Source organism: Puma concolor, chromosome B4, assembly GCF_028749965.1.
Source record: "Puma concolor isolate L17-30 chromosome B4, mPumCon1.1.hap2, whole genome shotgun sequence".
In the NCBI taxonomy this organism is placed as follows: Eukaryota; Metazoa; Chordata; class Mammalia; order Carnivora; family Felidae; genus Puma; species Puma concolor.
In genome coordinates, this window is record NC_141673.1 from 123,837,382 (window position 1) to 123,858,599 (window position 21,218).

The 21,218-nt window shown below is 39.9% G+C and overlaps 1 protein-coding gene across 1 annotated transcript in view; it reads left to right on the forward strand.

Moving 5' to 3' along the window:
- Positions 1-21,218, forward strand: part of NEBL (nebulette) — a 106,770-nt gene that overhangs the window by 31,667 nt on the left and 53,885 nt on the right. Inside the window, 6 exon segments of the mRNA XM_086714805.1 lie at positions 4,791-4,904; positions 6,501-6,602; positions 10,940-11,044; positions 12,775-12,882; positions 17,624-17,734; positions 20,384-20,494. Coding sequence (XP_086570931.1) covers positions 4,791-4,904; positions 6,501-6,602; positions 10,940-11,044; positions 12,775-12,882; positions 17,624-17,734; positions 20,384-20,494 — 651 coding nt within the window.

Here is a 21,218-nt window from a genome sequence, read left to right on the forward strand (position 1 = left end):
TTCTGTGATCTCTAGTATTCAGTAATGGCTACCTGATGATTCTCTCTGACTCTGTCACCTAAATGTGAGTTTGTTATCCTCAGGAATATGTAAAAGCAGTGCCTAGTATAGAGGTTAATACAGATAATGCCTCAAGAGATACTAAATGAAAGGATGGAATGCTAACAATTTCTGAAAGTAGAATCCTTTACTTAGATGGGAATTGGTATTTTTCCATTTTGAAAAGAATGGTCTTAAGGTATTGAGGTGGATATTGAAACTTAAAAATCAGGGTTCTAAGTAAACTATGCTGGATGAATGAAAAAAAAAAATAAAGTTCTCATCAAAATCTATCGCAAGGCTCTATCAAAATTTGAGGACACTGTGGAAGGTACCTGCTCCTGCCTTTCAGTGAAAGAATCCCTTCTCCATCCATGTATTGGTTCAAATGAGATAGATATTACATGCTGGACCCTGTGCTTGGGGGTAGATTTTCAAAGGTGAACAGGACAGATACAGCCCCTGCCATCACTGAGCTTCCAGCCTAATGGGAAAGATCCACAGTGCAGCGGTGTGGCAGATCATGACACCAAGGTGTGATCTCTGTGACTGGGTAAAGGCGGGATGTTTCAAAAATACACCAGCAGTCTGGGACATCAGAGAGGGCTTTCAGAAAAAAAGTTCCTAATGTTCATCTGAATAATTTCTGCACATCCTACAGGTATTAGCCTAAATGTAACTTCTTTTCATCATTATCCACAGAAACCATGGAGGCTAACTACCCATGTATACTAACTACGCATCGATACTAACCTTACCTTCCGCAGTAGAGCAAATGCCATTTTTTGATTTTTTCAAATATTTGAACACAGTTACCAACTGTTCCTTCAGTCTCTTCAGTATGGCCCTCTTTAGCCCAGTGAGCGACACAGAGGAGCCATTACATAAATATTTCTTGAATGAGTGAATGAATGAACGAATGCAAATCCAGCAGGAACTATACAGTAAAATACAGATTCAGCATAATGTTTTTATATCTATTGTTTTGCATTCCTTTCACATTCTTTATCTTCTTCATGGGCTCTAGTTCCAATCGATTTAACAGTGTCTGTGGTGTGCATGCACACGTGTGTGTGCATATGTGTGTGTGTGTGTGTATGTGTATGTACTTGGAGAGTTAGAGAAATCTCCGACACGTGTCTCAAGGTTTGACTCATTGTATGAGTCATAAAAGAGAGTTTTTGCTTATCATTTTCATCATTAATTTATATATTTAATAAACATATAGGAAGTACCAAATCCATTCCAATCCATTATACCAGGCCCTAGGGATAAAAAAATGAATAAAACTTTGTTCCTGGCTCACTGTCTAATGGGAGAATAGATGTACCCAGATAATTTAAATATGTCCAAAATTAGAAAATAGTCTAATCTAGTATTAGCTAAGTGGCAAGCGTCGGTTACATCATCTCTGAGCACAGAGAAGCCATCCTGCTCTCCGCATGCCAGCACAGTTACATGAGGGACGGAGGCCACATGGAGGGAGTGAAACTTGGAAATGAACGTGACGCATTCTCACCTGCCATCGACTCTGGCGTTTGTTCTTCCCAGGGGAAGGTATATTTCTGAAAAGCAATAATCGATCCACGTTGCGATGACTCCTTTTTCCTCTCCTCACTACATCGAGCCTGTGTTGAGTTCCTGCCATGAGGTAGGATGAGTTCCCACCCGAGGTTGGAGGTGGGATCAAGACACGCTCTGTCCAGACTGGCGTCCGAAATCCTTCCAGTGGCAAACCTGCTCAAGTCGCAAACGTGCTTAGAATGACTTCCTACCGGCCTTAGGATGAAGCCCAAGATCCATGGCAGCTACAGAGCTCCGTAGGACCTGGCCATTCCGGCTCTCCAGTCTCTAGTGTAATCTCCATCCTCCGGCCACCCTTGTGTTCTTAAATTCCTTGATCATGCTGTGTGCCCCTCTCTCGCCTTCCACCTGCTGTTCCCTCTGGGCACACTCTATCAGCATGCCCCTTCCCCCCACCCCTCTCCCCGCTTTCCCTCACTAAGTACACTCTCTTCGCGCCTTAACTCAAATACCCTCGGTTCCTCAGACTTGAAGAGGGTCTGCCACAAAATGTGGCTCCGTGGCCTCATTGCCCTGTGCTGCTGCAGCCAGCTCACCCTCCCGGAATTTGTCTTTGCGCCTAACCATCAGCAGTGACGCCTGGATGGAATCAAGTTCATTTTTTACTGCATGTCCCCGGGGCCTCCCTCAGGGACAGGGACTTCGTGAGCACAGGAGTATAAACACACATATGCATACATACATGCATATGTATATTAATATATATTATATCAGTCTTTGCAGTATTAAATTAAATCACGTGATTATGATAAGTACAGCCAGCGTAAATGGGGTTAGGGACGAACTCAGCTTGACTCTTGGCAAGTTTATAACGTAGCTAACGGAGTGGAAGTGCTGGGGCGCTTAAACCACTTTTAAGTGACTGTGATTCAGTCAGATCTGCTGCTGGAAAGATTACCGACCCCCATCTTGACAGAGCGTGTCTTGATCCCACCCCCAGCCTTGGGTGGGAACTTATCCTACCTCATGGCAGGAACTCAACACAGGCTCGATGTAGTGAGGAGAGGAAAAAGGAGTCATCGCAACGTGGATCGATTATTGCTTTTCGGAACCATACCTTCGCCTGGGAAAACAAATGGCAGGTGAGAATGCCATTGGCTCCAGGTTCATTTCCAAGTTTCACCCGCTCCATGCTGTGGGCAGACGGTAGGACAGGCTCTCTCTTCTCAGAGAGGATATAACCTAACTTTGCCACTTAGCTAATACGTAACTAAGATGCTTATGGTGCCCGGGATTGGAGAATTTGAATCATTGAAGGAAAACTTGGTGCAAGCCAGGATTGCATAGGTGGGTTGGTTGATGGGGTAAACAGCTACCAGAACGTTCAGGGCACTGAGGCCATCAGTTAGAATGTCTTGTTCAGTCAGGGGAGAGTGTTGGTGAATCTGGCTGAGTCAGGAGTGCCATTCAGGTGGAAGACAGTTAAGAGAGCCTCCTCTCATTGTCAAGCAAATGTCCTTTAGGCACTAAAAACCTAGAGAGACAAAAGCACAGATTAACACATGGTGACAAGTGTCCTGGAAGAGGGATGGACAAGTGCCCTGTGACTGGAGTGGAATTTAGAGGAGGACCAGGGAGGGGAAACTTTTGCTGTGGTGCCCATGACCGTGGAAAATAGCAAATGAGATCTAAATTTATTTCATTGGTGATATTGTGCCTGATTTCAAGACATAAATATATATATTTCGTATAAAATCAGAGTTTTTCTTGCTTTGTAAAGTTTATTAACTAGTCTAATTAATTAGAATAAATGAGGTTTCGCCTGAATTTGTAAGGCAATATGACTATCAGAAAGTTATTACTAGCAAATGGAGGCACAGCAGAAAATATTTCCTGTAAGCCATCCTGGAATCTTTTCCAAATGTATTCTCACCAAGATTTTCACTAGCGGTCTCCCATAGGTACCAGACATGTGTCCTTGAAGAAGACATCACCCAGTGTACACTCAATTAAAATAGATAGTGGCAGCCAGACCCAAATTGCTTCTCGATAAAAATTACTTTGAGGGGCCCCTGGGTGGCTCAGTGGGTGGGTGGCTCAGTGGGTTGAGCATCTGACTCTTGACTTCAGCTCAGGCCATGATCTCACAGTTCCTGAGACTGAGCCCCTCATGGGGCTCGGCACTGACAGCGCACAGCCTGCCTGGGATTCTCTCTCACCCTCTCTCTCCGCCCCTCCCCGGCTTGTGCACACACGCTCTGTCTCTCAAAATAAATAAATAAACTTTGAAAAATCAGAAAAAATTTTTTCGAGGTAGGGCTTAAAGATATATGAATGAAGATGCATTAGGACAATGTTGTAAGAACACAATACTGTGAGAATTATAATATTGTAAAGTTATCGTAAGAGAACAAAAGAGCGAGCTTCTGCTTTTGAGGTCTATGCCTCCTTTTCCTGGATGCAGGAATCAAAGTGGGTGTGAGATTCCAATAACTAGTTTTTTGGGGTTTGTTTTTAGTAAAGGACTTGTATCTACATTTCAGGTAGTTATCATAACCTACCTTCACATATTTCTCTATCTATAGAGAAATTGATAGACTACTTTAAAAAGGAGAAAAATGATACAGAGTAAGTATTAGAGATACTTTGCTGCTGAATATAACTGTGGAGCTAAAGCAGAGGAATAAAAAATTGACATTAAATAGACCCAGGACATTTCAGAAAATGTAATCCCTAAAAATGAATTTTTGAGCAACTGGGAAATGATGAGAAAAACCATAATCTAAACTATGTCCCGTATTTGGAATAATTCCCTCAGGAAAATTCATATTCAAATTCTGGGTCTCAGGATCCATTTTCTAAATGTTATAGACTTTCATTCATCTGTGGTCTCAATTTCTAATTGATCATAGGCAATAAGAATGCAGAAATGGAAACCTGACATTTAAAAATCCTGAGATTTTAGTGTATAATTCTTGTTAATAGGATTTGAGTTCATGCCTAATTGCATTTATGATCAATGTTCAAGTAGAGGTTGTTTTTCCATAAAAAAATTTTTTATGCCTAATTAAGCTTTATAGGAGGAAAAATACCAGGAATTTAAGCTTTGTTACCATTTGTTTTTAAGGTAGCTTAGGTCTGATCTAATTAAAAATCAAATGTTTCATTTTGAAAGCTTAAAGATAAATGTGCTGTTTAATTTATCCTGTTTTCTTCTTTTATGGCAGATTAAATACAAAGAAAAATTTGATAGTGAAATGAAGGATAAGAAACATCGTTACAATCCTCTTGAAAACGCTTCTTTTAGGCAAAGTCAGCTTGTCACTGCACTGGTGAGCGATGTAAGTTATGACGTGTGATTCATAGGCAATTATTTTCAGTATCTTTAGAATCAACTGTATTGTAATTACTAATTGCTAATACTGAATCGAGATGATGCAGTTCCCAAGTATTTTAGTTGCAAACACTGAAGCATACTTTCCTGAGAGCTTTCTCAAGGAAAATGTATTATTGTAAGTTACCACTAATGGTTCCTGATTACTGATTAGTTAATAAGTTAGGAATAGTATTGCTAATAAAACTATTCTATCTGTTCAAGAGTAGAACCAGATTACAGAGTTTTGCGAAATAAACGGTATGTAGTATGTTTGTTAAATTAGTGGTTATGACAACAGTTAACTCATGTAATTGTGCCCAGGAAATTGGGCTCCTGTAACGTACAACCTGGCATATGGTAGTTTATAAGAAAGAAATTTTCAGAAATTGCACTGATAACGTCTTAAACAGTGTCTTTCCTATGCCTTATGTAAATGCTGTGAAATACCTCTTCACAGGCTTGGTTTCATTTTGTGTTTTTAAAAATAATCAAGTTTCAGTTGACATGAAAAGATGCCTTAAATTTTTATTAGAATCAAGCAGAGCGTAAACACGGAAACATGGGAAAGAATGGACCACTTTGCTGTGGTTGAAGGATGCATAATACCTTTGCAAGTATTGAGATGAGGAATTGTTGAACTGTTGCTTTGTCAGATCACTGAAACTTTTCAACTCTTGCCCTGTCCTTGGGACTCAGCATAGCTTATTTCCCTTGATGTTTAGTAGGTATTGTTATTTGTGCCTCTTCACTCACCTGTGTTTCGTACCAACACTTGAAATGGGTCTGTTAGGATCACTGGAATATCAGAATGGATTCTTTGTCTTACTTGTTTTTTATCTCATGTGCGTGTAAAAATGGAAAGCAGATAGGGTTGGAATACACATAAAGGAACCTAGAGCATAGTGCTTGAAAGCACAGGGTTTAGAATTGGATTGCTTGAATTTGAATCCTGTTCTGCCTCTTAATTCTATACCTTCATCTTTCTGTGCCTTAGTTTACTCCTCTGTAAAATGGAGATACTTAAAGTATCTACCCACAAGGGTTGTTGTGGAAATTAAATACTATGTATAAAATGTTTGGCACAAAGTTAATGCTCAAATATTTTCTGTTATTAATATTTTAGTATTACTATTACTAATATTGTATATTTAGAATAGTTGGAAATAAAAGAAGAATGTCTGTATTGCAATAGGATGAAAAAACACCAAAAACCCTTAAATTGCTCCAGAGCATAATTAAAATATGGTAATTTCTAAAGAATAAAGTTACTGTTCCTTTTGGAAACAGAATGTCTATTAAAATTACCTGATTCTGTGACTGTCACCCTTTCTAAATATGTAAACAATAAAAGCAATTACCGAAATGTTTTCAAGACCCTAGCAGTAACTTTTTTAACTCATTCTGTAGTAAATGAGCACCATCTTGTGGCTGCCTGTAAACTCGCCTGTTAATTTACCACTACGTGGTGTTTTTCGATGTATTGAAAATAATAATGGCGATAATGCAAAAGCATAATATTTTCTTCTCCTGGACGGTATGTTGTTCCCTGTTATTTTCATAGGTGAAGTACAAGAAAGACATTCAAAATATGCATGATCCAGTCTCGGATCTCCCAAACTTGTTCTTAGACCATGCTTTGAAAGCCAGCAAAATGCTCAGCCGAGTAAGTGGGTTTGTTTGATGGCAGCCGGGGATGCCCTGTGGCCCCAGAGAGCCAGGATGGCTTTGAGCCTGTTCATGAGCGTACCTGCTTCATCAGGCGTGCGTGGGCTCCACCTCTCCCTGAATTACTAACTCCTTCAAAAGTAGTGGTCTGCTTGCTCGAAGCCCACGAAAGCTGTCGCTTTACACAGGGGGTTCTCACTAGCTCTTTAATATCGCCTGAATGCAACCTTTCCTGTTGAACAACTACACTTCAAAGTGCTTGCACGAGACTTCTTTCTGTCGTTCTTCCTCTTTCTTCTTCTGCATTAGACTGAAGCCACTTGAAGGTCAGGCTTAAAGCAGGGATCTTGTATTTTTTGGGGGCCAGAGCAGCGTGTCTGGTATTCAAATGGGCCTCGGTAACATACAAGATCGTCTTAGGCTAATTTGTGTTTTCTCTGGAAATAAATCCAACATTACGTTGGCACTCTACTTTTGGTCTTGTGGAAGCTTCCACGGTTTCTTCAAAGCAGTTAGGGGGCGAGAGCGGTTTTTTTCATGCCCTAGTGAAAATATTTGTGCACGCTGCCAAGTAGTGATTCTGGCAGAACTCACCTCCTGGTTGCTGTTTCAAACACTTAAAGCGTGTGGACCCCGACTTCACTGGTTCTCATAGCTGAGGACCCCAGCTCACCTGTGCCCCATTGCCTACATCTCAGAATAGCCCCTGGTGATGATGAACTGTAATTTGACCTCAAGTTATTTCTATGCCAGCTCTAATAATTACGTGCTCATCCAGGCACTCAAAATTATCCAGATGTGTTGGATGTCTGCTTTGGGCCAGGTAAGATTAGGTGGAAAATATGTTGGGCAAGGAATGTGAAAATAGCTGTCTTCAGGAGATATGCTCACAGTTCAGGACTGAAAAAAAAAAAAAAAACCCCAAAAAACAACAACAACAAAACTGGTAGTCCAGACCTGGTTCCCGAACTATTAAAGAATGAGATAAAGGGGCGCCTGGGTGGCTCAGCCAGTTGAGCGTCTGACTCTTGGTTTCAGCTCAGCTCACGATCTCACGGTTCATGATGTTGAGCCCCACATCAGGCTCTGCACTAACAGTGCAGAGCCTGCTCGGGATTCTCTCTCCCCACCTCTCTCTCCTCCTCCCTGGCTTTCTCTCTCTCCCTCCCTCTCTCCAAAAATAAATAAATAAACACAAAAACATTTTTAAAGAATGAGATCTGGCTTCAGATCAGGTTTAGAAATGTCTGCGCTTGGCCTCGAAGTATTGAAAGTTCTGTTCACTATTTTGTAGTTGTCTTTTCTCCACCACTATCCCTGACCTCCTTCTTGAAATATATTATGCATGTAAAGAATTCTTACTTGCAGAGATTTTTAAATTAATTAATTGACTTTATCACTGGTCCTCAGGAGAAAAGCAGTCTGTCCTTCTTGCTGTCTATTGGGCAGAGAACCATAGAGGACTGTCAGGTGTAGAATGAGACTCAGGTCAAGGACATTTTGTTCATGCTTCCTGTCGTTTCAGTGCTCATTCGTCCCCCTGTGCACACATTCCTGTGCTCCTTTAGTGGCTTTTTGAGAGTCACATTTTCCTCCATGCCTCACGGGGATGTTTCTAAAAGTTGATACGTTGCTATTCTCTGAGCTGGCTGCTTTCTTCACGTTCAGTCTTTGCCATCCTGTTTTGATCATTGCAGTGCCATTTGCCCTTGACTGTTTGGGTTAAATTTCCCGAGGATGTGAGGATTCCTGTGTAGATAAGACAATAAAAATATCATGGTAGTAATTTAAAAATTCGGTAGCTGGAAGAATACATACCACTCCTAGGCAATATTTCTTTTCAAGAATATTGACCTTTATTTTATAAGAATGGCAAAATTAAGAAATCATAGCTTACTGTAAATTGTTTCTATCACCTCCTCAGCAGAGAAACCCAGCAAAGTCACATATTACATTTATTGTATATACCATTTTTAAAGTCTAAATCTTCATTCAGGTGGTGCCTTTGCCTAGATTATGGACTTTTTTTTCTCCCATAGAAAAATTGCGGCTGAATAATTACTTTGTGGGAGAAAAAGAGTTTAAGACTCAAATGCGTTACTCTGAGGTGTCTGTTTATTAAAGTTGTATGATAATGCATTGGCTAAAATTTATCGTACATTAGGATTGCCTCTTTTAAATTTTAATGTGAAGACAATGGGAATTTTGCTGATTTATAAAGGCAACTTAATTTTATCAAAAGATTGAATAAGAAAGTGCTTAATAAACAGACATTCTGCCAAAATTAGTTGTCAGCTTGTTATAAATCACTGTTTTTTAAAGACCTCTAAATGTCTTTGGTATAGATCACGAATTTTGTAAAACACATAGTGTGTAGAGTAAAATTTGTCCTTATGAGTTTGAACGGCCATTCTAATTAAAGCTTCGAAGGAACATTTCCTCCCGGAAAATAGGGCTCGGGCTCTCCTATAACTGCGTAAGTGAAAAATCTATAGCACGTGTTACCCTGTCGTTCCCACTAGGAGGCAACAGAGACTATTGTATAAGGCACAGCAAGTCTTGAAAATGGTTTTGCAGACCTTAGTTCGAATAGGTTTTGTTTGGTTTTTTGTTTGTTTGTTTGTTTGTTTTTTAAGTCGGAGTTTCTGAAATTCCCTGTCCCTAAAACAGATCACCGGGGACAGGATTTATTAACGTTTCCTCAGTCTCTATCCACTATTGCAGACAGTGTCCTTCGGCTTTACTAGTTCTGGATTTTAAACCTGGTATGAAGTACGTTCTAGAGTGTGACATTTAGTTGATGATGATTTTTTTTTTTTAACGTTTATTTATTTTTGAGACAGAGAGAGACAGAGCATGAATGGGGGAGGGTCAGAGAGAGGGAGACACAGAATCCGAAACAGGCTCCAGGCTCTGAGCTGTCAGCACAGAGCCCGACGCGGGGCTCGAACTCACGGTCCGCGAGATCATGACCCGAGCCGAAGTCGGCCGCCCAACCGACTGAGCCACCCAGGCGCCCCAGTTGATGATGATTTTAATTACGTGTTATAAAATAACTTTTAAGTAAATTATAAAGGCTCTGAGCATGCTGTTATCCTTTGAAATTGTTTATTTGCTTTTTTTCAATTAGCAAAGGAGCCAAAATTTAGAGCTTATGCTCTTCAGTGGAGACGTAGGATGGGAACATTTTCTTGAGCTTCCTGGGGGCAGTTTACTCCCTCACTTTATTCTGGTTAGAGTGTTGGGGGAACCCATGACGTAGTGCTCTAATCGCCTGGGAGCACTTCGGGGACCCATCGCTGCGTCCCCGTGGAACATCCCTTCCCGTGCATCCTTCCATCCTTCCCATCCCTGGCTCTGGGCCTCTTCCTGTTTCACTCTCAGATCCCTGGAGCATCTGCTAAGACCTGAAAGTCACTTCTGTTCTGGCCAGCTCTTTCCCGCTCTCTTTTGAACGCAAGCTTACCTCTCCCTACATCCTGCACAAAATCGCCATTTCCCCTGAAATCCTCACCGCTTAAGGGGCAGCCAGCTTTACCTTAAGTCTCTGTAGCCTTGAGTCTTTGAGAGTTACTGTTTATCTCTAGAAGGCTTTTCCAAATAGGGTGAAATAACTGTCTGATCTTTAATGAGAGAAGTCACGAAGCAATTTCTGTCTTAGCGCACGCTGTTGTATTTGGAGTCCCACGGTTGCCAAATTTGGCGTCTCTTCCAAATTCACCTTTTTGTCTGTGTCTTAATCCAGTTTCTTCACCTTAAAAATTCAACCGGCTCTACCCAGACTCCTCTGTTTTTCTCGCAGGCACCACCTACCCTCTCCTTTTAGGAAAATTATTTGAATTAGTTCTCACTCTCTCATTTTCCTTATGATCCTTGCCAGTCATTGTCATGGCCGAGCCCTCCTGTACAACTTTTTTCTTTTCCTGCCCCCCCACTTTCCTTTCCTCTGTTGGTTCTTCTTTCCTTCTCTTCTCGTAGATGCCATCAAACACATTGCTGTCTGAGGATACGGGCTGGACAGATCGCCTTTATTTTGCCCACCTTGCTTGGTCACACGAGTCCTGTCACTGGCTTTAACACTGCCACTCCCCAGTGTCTTTCACATTGTGCTGACAGCTGGTTGTCCCCTGCTTCTCTTGGGTGTCTTGCCTTGACCACCTAGAGCTGGTCTGCCCGGCCTTGTGGTTTCCCTTAGTGTGGGAAGTCCACGAGAGCAGCCAGCACGATGGGTTTGCCGCTCTTGTTGCCTTGTATTTTTTAGTTCGCATTCCTAAGGATTAGTTGCTTTAATCGGTCTCTTTTATCCTGATTTTATTTTCACGTTCTCTGTTTTAGCGGGAGTATAGAAAGCTTTTTGAGGAAAACAAAGGAATGTACCATTTTGATGCGGACGCCGCTGAACACTTGCACCATAAAGGCAACGCCAAGCTCCAGAGTCAGGTGCGCAACCCCTCCCCCCACCGCCTTCTGGACCCTTTAACTACCCACCGCCACAGGCCTCCCCTGAGCCGGGGCAACAGCCAAAAAGGACCTGCATCCTGAGGAAGTGAACGTTGCTTTGGAAGATCTCAAACACTATTCAGTCTCACTGGGTTGGGAAAGCTGGAACCATGTTTTGGGGGCAAAGCATTTCGTAAAGAAAGTTCCTTCACACAATTTTAAACTTCTGTATCAGTTACTTAAATGATCGAATCTCCTGACGATTTCAGTTTTTATAGTGTACCGATTTGTCGTTTTCAGCTGCAGAATTCATTTTCCGGGCGCAAAGTTTAGTATAATTTCTCAGCTCAATTACCTGTGTGATTAAAAATGATCTTACGTTAATGTTTCTTTCAGCGATAAGATTCTGTGTATTCCCTGAAAGAAATTTTAAAATTTCTTTTTCCATGCACACTTTAAAGTTGGTATCCGCATGTTTCTTTTATTCTGAGTAGTTACAAAAGATGTCATTCTAGCATCTGTTAAGATATAATTTTACATCAGTCTATTAAACGTACTCTGTGGAACATACATTCCTTAATGATTTGATACCCACCTTCATTTATTTAAAAAATGTACAAACAAAAAATTCAAAAAAATAAAAATATACAGCTCAGCTCTCCTTTAAGCTTTGGAAACATACTTTTTTTTTTTCTCTTTGTATTCTTATTTTCATTTAATTTTTCCCACAAAGTTTTATCCTACCATAGTATGTTACTACACTTCAAACACTCTCATTGATCACTCTAGCTAGTTCTCCGAAACAAAAGTCGTCCTACAAATAAGAATTCAAAAAAATCTGTTACATTTCCCGCTACCACAAAGTTCTAAGTATTGAAAAGCTGCCTTTGTTTTGAAATGCCATTAAAACTGCTGTTATGATATAACTTAAGGAGCAATTTCATAAAAAAAAAATTATTTACACCTAAGGATTTTAATGAAAATACATTTCTGAAGGAAATGAATCATGATCAAAACTTTTCTGGGAATTTAATTTAAAAAGGGACACTGCTAAGAAAAAGCCAATCACTCTGACAGCTACGTATAATTCTGGTTTCTGTTATTAGGAGATGGAACTTATCGATCATTTTATAAACTAAAATAAGATGGAGATTGGTTGTAATTGAAATAAATAATTCATGGCATGATATTATTAAATAATGCAGGGTGAAACTGAAAGCAATCTCATAAAAGCTCTGTGTGTGTGTTTTACTCAACGTCTATGGAAAAATTCAGTGCCCCCAGAGAACACTGCCTTCCCTTTGACAGAAAGACAGAATCGCACTATGTTTTCCTCCTTGTTCATGATTTACTCATAGACTTTTGAAGCCATCGCGGGGATCTCTGCATCTCTGTCTCTATGTGTATAAAATGATCATATCCATATTAACCCCTTATATATGAGATATATCTGTATATCGCAGTGATTTAAATACTTCATCCGAGTCCCAGAACTACGTTATTTAGTAGTTCTAAGTTATTTTTACTTCTTAAATATTTTTATATATTACCTGTTTACTTTTTTTGTACGTCATTAACCACAGGGGACCCACTGACCAACCCAAAGTGGCCAGAATAATGTGATTTTAGAAACTAGGATGATTAATTTTGGACATATTGATTTTACTTGGCTCTGTTTGTGGAAGGGCCAATGAACTTTATGTGCTCTTTATACTTTTTTTTCAATGAAGGTTAAGTATAAAGAAGAGTATGAGAAAAATAAGGGGAAATCGATGCTTGAATTTGTTGAGACGCCATTGTATCAAGCTTCAAAGGAGGCTCAAAAGATGCATAGTGAGGTGAGTCCCTTTGATTTGCTATCAGCTATTTTTTTCGTTTCTTTATTTTTAAGTATTCTCTACGCCCAACGTGGGCCTTGAACTCATGACCCTGAGATCGATAGTCACATGCTCTCCCAACTGATCACATCCTGTGATTACAAAGTTGACATTTTCAGTTTGTGTCCAGGTAAAAAGTCTGATGAGGAGGAAAAAAAAAAAAAAAAAAAAAAAGGAAAAGAAAACGAAGGGCTGGTTGCTTTATTTGCCTTTTATTTTTCAGTGACAGTAGAACATTTATTAGATACTTACTCTATGCTAAGCAATATGATCAAACCTTTATATATGTCAACTAATCCCCTAGATTGATGATTATCCACTGAAATTAATTGTCTTATCTGAAATTACGTATCCAGGAAATGCCAATGTTTTAGGGCCTGGGAAAGTCATGAAAGATTCTCGTGTCTCTGTTAGCTTATTTAGTTGATTCCTCCCTCCCCCAAATAAACAGTGACATGGAAGTTTTAAAATATCAAGAGAAGAGAGAAGCTAAGAGTTTTTTGTACGTATGTACTTTGTTCTCTACTTAAAATGATGCTGAGTCATGTCCAGATATTTCCCAAATGATTTTGCTCTTTCCCAGTGAGACTTCTTTTGTTCATTTTTTGTCCCTACATTTTTGGGGACCAGACACCAGGCACAGAAGGTTTTCTCTGCAGCCAACATCCAGATTCTATGGGTACACCAAGTTATTACTTCAGAGGGACAGAAATAGTGGACAGTACTATCAGCTGACTACAGCCCAGTGTTCTGGGGTGTTCCAGCTATGTGTGCTCCGTGGGCACCATCTTTTCTGTTCTCCAGTAACAACACCGAAACAGGGAGAAAAGATAACTTCTGGACAATAGAACTCTCACAAGAATTTTGAAAACAATTTTTGTGCTGTTGGTTGAAATGTCATAATTCTTCTCAAGGAAAGGGCACTCAGACATTACTGTGGCTTGTTGAATTGTCCAAGTTGTCTGATTTCTTCTTCAAGCAAGAAAGGAGAAGATAATCGCGTGTATTTTTCGTATCTTGTAACTTCTTAAGCCAATAGAGAGGAGTCTGATCAAGAATAGTCAGGCGAATCTTTCGACTAAATTAGCTGTTGGTTTTAACTGACCTGGTGGAGCAGGTAAATTTGGTCATAGTTGAGAAGCCCTACCACAACTTAGGTTTAGGGGGATAGCTCTTACCGGCCTATCTTTGTCTTTGTCAGTTTGGGGTGCTGTTAACCAAGTACCACAGACTGAGGGGCTTAAACAACAGAAATGTATTTCTTACGCTTCTGGAGGCTGGAGGTCTGAGATCAAGGTGCCGGGAGGTCGTGTTTCTAGCGAGATCCTTTTGTGCGGGGCAGATTGCTGCCTTGTTTCTGTGTCCTCGTGTAGCCGAGAGTAGACAGGGGAAGCAAGCTCTCTCGTGACTTGTAGGAGGGCGCTAACCCCATCACGAAGGCCTCCTCCTCCTCACCTCATCGATCCTGATGACTTTCCAAAGGAAAGTCTGTCCAAAGGACGGATCCTAATGCATCCATCACATCGGGGGTGGGTTTCAACATATGCATTTTGGAGTGACGCGAACATTCAGTCCTACCACCTTCTCTGCATTTCAAGAATAGTATGTCAAGTGCTGTGATGATGCCAAGTGGGGAGCTGGAAGGCAACCTCTGGGTTGAGCCTCCGGGGCCTGTAGAGTTTATAGTCCTCGCCCGGCTCGGCTCCTTCTCCCCCATCTCTCACTCATAGTCCTGCCTCCTCCTTTAAGGAAAAGACCAGCACCTTCAAACTGGGTTTTCTGTGTTCTTCCCATCAACCCCGGGCTGCTATTATTTAGCTGTTTGTGCTACGTTGCCTTGCTTTATTCACCAAGGGACATGTTCCTGTTTTCCTTCTCTTTGATCCTCTCTGTACTTTTTCTTCTGAAGACCCCATTTTCCCGGCCCTTCTTCCTGCCCGTGGCTGTGGTGTTTGAACTCTGTGTCTCAGGGAAGCATATTGGGAAGACACATCCCTCGCTGCTGCCTCAGGATGTGCTTCCGTGGGTCTTGCTGTGGAGCCTGGGAATTGGATTTTAACAATATCCCGGGAGCTTCTGATGTTGGTGGTCCAGCGACCACGCTTTGAGAAACACGGACTCATGGAAGAAAACAAATAGTCCCCTCACTTAAAGTCATAAAAACCAGATGGATTAAAAAAACAAACAACCATCCCCCCAAACATAAAGAGAATCTTCTTCTTAGAGAGTCAATGGGCAAAGTAGGCCAACTTGTTTTTCTTTGCATGAAATGCTCAGTTGATTTTTTTTCTGTTGGGGATGGACCCTCAAAAGGGAAAGATTCCCTAAGAACAGATTTCGCTATGCCGATGACAGGAATTTTAAAGGCACCTTCTGCACTGGAAAAGTGCTATTGTTTCTAGAAGTCTGCTACCTTTGCCTTTACCATTGCTGTGGCTACCTAGTACAAAAGGAAAATAAAATGTTGCCAACTGAAAATAAAAATCTGTCAAATGAACTAATCGATTCCTTTTGGTTGGCTGTTTTGACATCAGGTGCAAACAGCTTTAAGGTTTAACTGTAGTAATACATTTATTATATGCTGTGGAGTTTGCTTACATTGGGGGCTGAGTGGGCCTTTTGTTAATATTGGCTTTCAATTTTCACTATTCTGATTTCTGATATTGTCGCTAGGGGGGAATTATCTTTTGCAGAGGCTGAGACATGTTTTCCTTTTAATTATAGCCATTGGCTATTGGATTTTTAGGCTCAGCAATTATGTTTCTGCTCAGCAGGGTTTGAGGAGACAGAGAGAGAGAGAAATCTCCCAATAGAAAATATCTTGAGACCAAATTTATACTCTAAAGGCTAGAAACATAAAATATCTGAAAATTTTAGATCAGTCGATGTGAAAGATATCCAACAAAGTGGACACAGAGAGAAGCATCTGGCTTAGGGATGGTTTTTATCCTTAAGAGGTAAGCTTGTCAACGAGCTTCCTGAACCTCCTATGGGTAAAGCCAAGTGTTTATGATCTCAGGAATAGTCACTAATGTTTCTGTGACAGCCTATAATTAGGCTTCTCTCACTTTCTTCTATTCTAGGTATAGGTTTAATCAGTCGGCTTTCTAGAAGAAACCTCTAAATCTGGCTTTGGAAAGTTCTTTGTCTTCTGTTTCATAAATATAGCTGTCTTGACAAAAAGCATACTAAAGGTTTTTTTTTTCCCCCCTAGTCATGTGTTGGCCAGTTCTGGTCATAATCAACCATCCTCAATGACTTATTTCAGTAAAATATTTTTTTCATAGAAGAAAGGATTTTTGAAGTCAATTATCTGAAGTAAATAAACATACCCATATTTATATTTTTACTTTTTTTTAAAGAGACATTTTTAGTCCGGAAATGCCCTGGATTCAGCTTTATAAGCATATAATTTTGGTTAGTTCCACATAAAGAAGGGGACAATTTCTCATTGTTCTTTAATAATATCTATAGTTCCTTTAATTCAGAATGTTCTCAATGCAACTTCTTAATCACTTTGTTAGATTTAGTATTTCCAGGACATCTATTGTGGCCTTTTCTGTGTGTGTGTGTGTGTGTGTGTGTGTGTGTGTGTGTGGTTCTACATAGGTCATTTGTTGAACCTGCTGTTCGTGACACAAATACAGGTGAGGCAACGACATGCTTCTCTTACCCTTCCTCGTGGCTTGGGAGAACTCCTTAATACAATTACCTATCTCTGCAATAAGTGTATTATGAACCTGGAAATGGCTTTTCATTTTGCATTAGTAACAATCTCATGCAGAAATTTACCCTTATCATCTTTGTGCTGCAATTTGAATAAAATACTTAGCTGGTAAAATACGGGTTTTTGTTTGTCCGGTAAGTATGGACATGGATGGACATGGATGGACAGTTTTGTTATTGGGAGAGATTGGTTTTATAGTCCTAACGCATGAGTTGCTGTTGGTTTTCAAACGCATCGTTCAAACGTTGGAATGGAGGGACTCTTAGCCAAAGGATGGCAGAGAATGTCGAAGGGGCAAGTGGGGGGTATGGATGCCTGCCCTCCACAGCACTGTGCGCATTCCCCTTTTCATTCCTTGTTGTGAACCTAGAGAACAATTTGTCAGGTTGGAGAGAAGACTCCTCACAGTGTAATTTAATTCATATCAAATCCCATAGAGGGTAGAGAAATAGTCTCAATGCCAAAATCATTAAAGGAAAATGTACACCAGCCTCCATTACATTTTAGAGATGGTCTTTGCTGAATTCACAAAAGGATAACACTGAAAGGGGTGAGAACCTCAACATTAATGCTATTGTGCTTTAAATGGCCTTCCTTGAAACCAGATTTTTTCCTCCGTGGATGATCCACTCCCTTTAGCACGAACCAGTCACGTGATTCGCAAGTAGCCAACTTTACTGGTTTTCCTCTCCAATCCAGCTGACGTCAAACAATGACACGCTAGTAAGACGTTAAGTAGCCTCACTCAGAGCGCTCTCCCAGAGGCAGTTGGTACTTAACGGTTCTCCTTTTGTTTGGTAGAATTCTAAAATTTACGGTAAAGGTGGAATCGTGTTCTTGTGGCTCTGATGACTCTGAGGGGGTAGAATTATATAAGGAAAACATCAATTTTGTTCTGGGAACTCTGGTACTAATATCTTCTCAACAGTCACTAGTATTTTCTTAAATTTAAAATTACCTGGTTTTATTTAACAGAAAGTTTACAGAGAGGATTTTGAGAAGGAGATTAAAGGAAGGTCATCACTCGATTTAGACAAGACTCCAGAATTTTTACATGTTAAGTACATCACCAACCTTCTGAAAGAGGTATGATCTTGCGATTTACTATTAAATATTGTGATAGAAAGCTAAAGAAAGAACCCAGGAAGTATTTACCCAACAGTTCTCTACTGTTTAAGATGTTAATCCGTTCCCCCACTCTCATTTTAACCTTTGTTAGTAGAGTTTTTCATTTTGATTAGAAACAGGAAAGTGTGTGTTAATATTTCCACTTAAAGTTGGGGGGAAAACTCACCCAGATTTCCTGGAAAAAACTTGAAAAATATTCTGATTTTGTGTTTGGTTATATCTCGGAAGATCTATAAACAGTTGGTTTTTTTCTGCAGCACCCCTGTAGCATTCTCATGACATCTGATAGCAGAAATGAGATGCTCCAAGGTGAAGGTCTGAATAAACGGCACATTATTTATGAGTGGATTGTGTTCTCAGGGGGACAAATATTTAGCATATAGACCATAGGAACTCGTGTTGATTTTTCATTTTACTCTCAGCAGGATTCTCCCCATCCCCTAACTTGGTGCATTTTGGCTCACAATTATTGGATTACCTTTGTTGAACATTAAGGTCTTCGAACCTAACAATTAAAAATATCATGCTCCTAGTCCATCCGTTTAAAAATTTATTTTTGTTTTTGTTTATTAATGCCTGAAAAGTAACTTGGAGCTCTTCCAACTCCTTGCTTAAATAGATTCTCCTTAGGGGCGCCTGGGTGGCTCAATTGGTTAAGCATCCGACTTCGGCTCAGCCAGGTCATGATCTCACCATCTTTGGGTTTGAGCCCCCATCTGGCTCTGTGCTGACAGCTCAGAGCCTGGATGCAGTCTGCTTCCGATTCTGTGTCTCCCTCTCTCTCTGCCACTCCCCCACTTGTGCTCTGTCTCTCTCTCTCTCTCTCTTTCAAAAAAATTTTTTTTAATAGATTCTTTTCACATTAAGGGGAAGTATTAGAAACCTCCATTTCACCCTGAATTTTGAACTGAAGAAACTATTCCTGAAAGAAATATCTTAAACCAGTGAAATAAATTCACGTACAATTACCTACATGAACTTCCTTAATAACTGACTGCCAGTTGGCCTTTACCATTGAACTGCTTTTAGAAATTTAATGTGCTTCACTGTTGCGATGTATGTGGGCCTGAAATAGGTGTATAATTTATGGAAGAGGGCTTGTGCTATCCTACCTTTTCTCACTGCCAGTTCTATAAAATTTTTTGAAGTTGAAGGCTAATCAAATGGCAACTTCCTACTATTATTGTCTTCCATTTAAAAAATATGCACTATTTATATGAAATTTTGAAAAGGAAATCTTTTTCGCATTTATATACAAATGACAGTGTAAGGTCTATTTTAAGGTCCATAAATGACTTTAATGTACATGCCATTGACTTTCTCTTTCATTTCTCTTTTTGAATGAATCTTCTTTTAGGTTTATTGATTCAGAACGTATGCATCAGGATAGGAAATGGCCCAGAAGATGATGATTAAAAAATCTTCTAATTCAGTTCTTTTAAAAGGACTCTCAGTAGCTTAATGAAATTGTAACTTTTCTAAGTATAAGCACTTAGCTTTAAATTGTCTTTGCAGTTTTTACTTTATTATGGTTTTTACATTTATGCTGCCATTCAGAATGTTCAAAATATTGTTTCATACTTCATTTCATTCTCCCAATTGCCCTTAGACATTGGTGGAAAAAGTATTTTTATTTTCATTTTGCCTGTGTGTGTGGAATCAAGGCTCAGTTATTTAAAGTCTTTTGGAGGTCACATGACCAAATAAGCGAAGCACTCTGACTTTCATCCAGATCATTGGACTCCAGAGCTCTTTCCAAAATTACATTCGGGTCATTACAATGTCTTGTAGGCTATTAGTTAAGCAGAGGACTAGCTAATTTAATTATGCTGGACAAGGAGAAAATAACATCAAATAAACCCTAGAATTAACTGGAACATGACTTCTTATTATTAGAGGAAGCCTCATCTTTTATCTGCCAAGTTGGTCATAAGTGCGACTTAGTTGAATTGGATCAAGATATATATTGTTTTCATAATGCATTCAGTAGGAAAAAAAAAAGAAATTCATTAGCAGAAAAAAAACCCCAAGTTATATATAAATATTAGTAAAGACATTTGGATCTACTTAAAATATAATGTTAAAATAGATGACACTCAAACTCTGTATTATCAATCTGTAGGAAATTATTTGGTTTTATGAATCTGAATAAAGTGGGTTTTTTTTTTTTAAACTTTGGCTACATCAGTCCTTTTGATTTTGTAATTTTCAATTCTTTTTCAACTGTGATCTGTTGGTGGTTCATATTTTATAGACAGCTTTCAAAGAAATACTTCAAATAATTAATAAGAAGCATCCATTCCTAAGACCTTCCTCACCACTTAAAAGGGAGACATCTTTTTAAAATATGGCACCAATATGGTACGAAAATATATTGGAAGAAAGGATGAAAGGGAAATTACTGATAATACTGGAAGCCACCCTAAACATGACTAAAAGAGAAAATGAAGTCTCTGTGGGAAATAAGGAGCGTAAATACTCACGAGTCTGATTCATTCCCTCTAGAAATATTTTCACCTTTCTGTGATCTCTAGAAAACATGAGAAACGGTTTATCAGTTAAAGAGTGTCCCAGGAAGCGTTGAACTGTAATGTTCTTGTCTCACAGAAGGAATATAAAAAAGATTTGGAAAATGAAATAAGAGGGAAAGGAATGGAACTTAACTCAGACATTCTTGACATTCAGCGAGCAAAACGCGCATCTGAAATGGCAAGTGAGGTGAGTGTATTTATTCACCAGCTGAGAATGTAGGGATTTCTCAGCTGATTTCCTTGTCTGTAAATCTTTCTCCAAGATTATAGACAGTCCACAACTTCTGTGTATGAGATGAATACGAGTAGCTATGTCCTAGTTGTCATTTCCCAGTCGATGAACTGAAAAAAAAAACGAAGTATGTTCACCATCTCCTTTCCACGTGGCATGAGAACCATGACCGTTTCCCCACTGTAGAGAAACATACATAAATCAGACTAAATAAGAAGCCCGACTACTTTTTTGAGATTTAACTTGATCTTTTAAGTAAGTGAAAGGCAGAAGGTTGGGGACGGGCGTTGTGTTCCATCAAGAATTGCAGTACAGTTCACGAGCTCTCCTGCTCCCAGCCCAGCGGAGCCCTCCAGCCCTTACCCCAGCTGCTGGGTGAGCCCACAGCAACCTCTTTGGGAAATGAAATCCGTTGCTTACTTGGCATGGAACTTGTAGGAAGGAATGGAATGTTCCTGAAGCACTCAGTGCTTTCTTTCATCCTCGTGGTATGTTACTTTGGTGTCGGGTAATGGCACTGTGCACGGAGGAGAGTCTAACTGAATTGAGCAGTGAGAAATTTAAAGTTGTGCCCCGGATGTTGGTAACCTGTGATGGTGGTGATGAGGGTGACCCCATTCGTCAGGCTGCAAATGATAGGAGCCCAACTCAAACCCGGTTAAGCAACCAAGGGAATGTT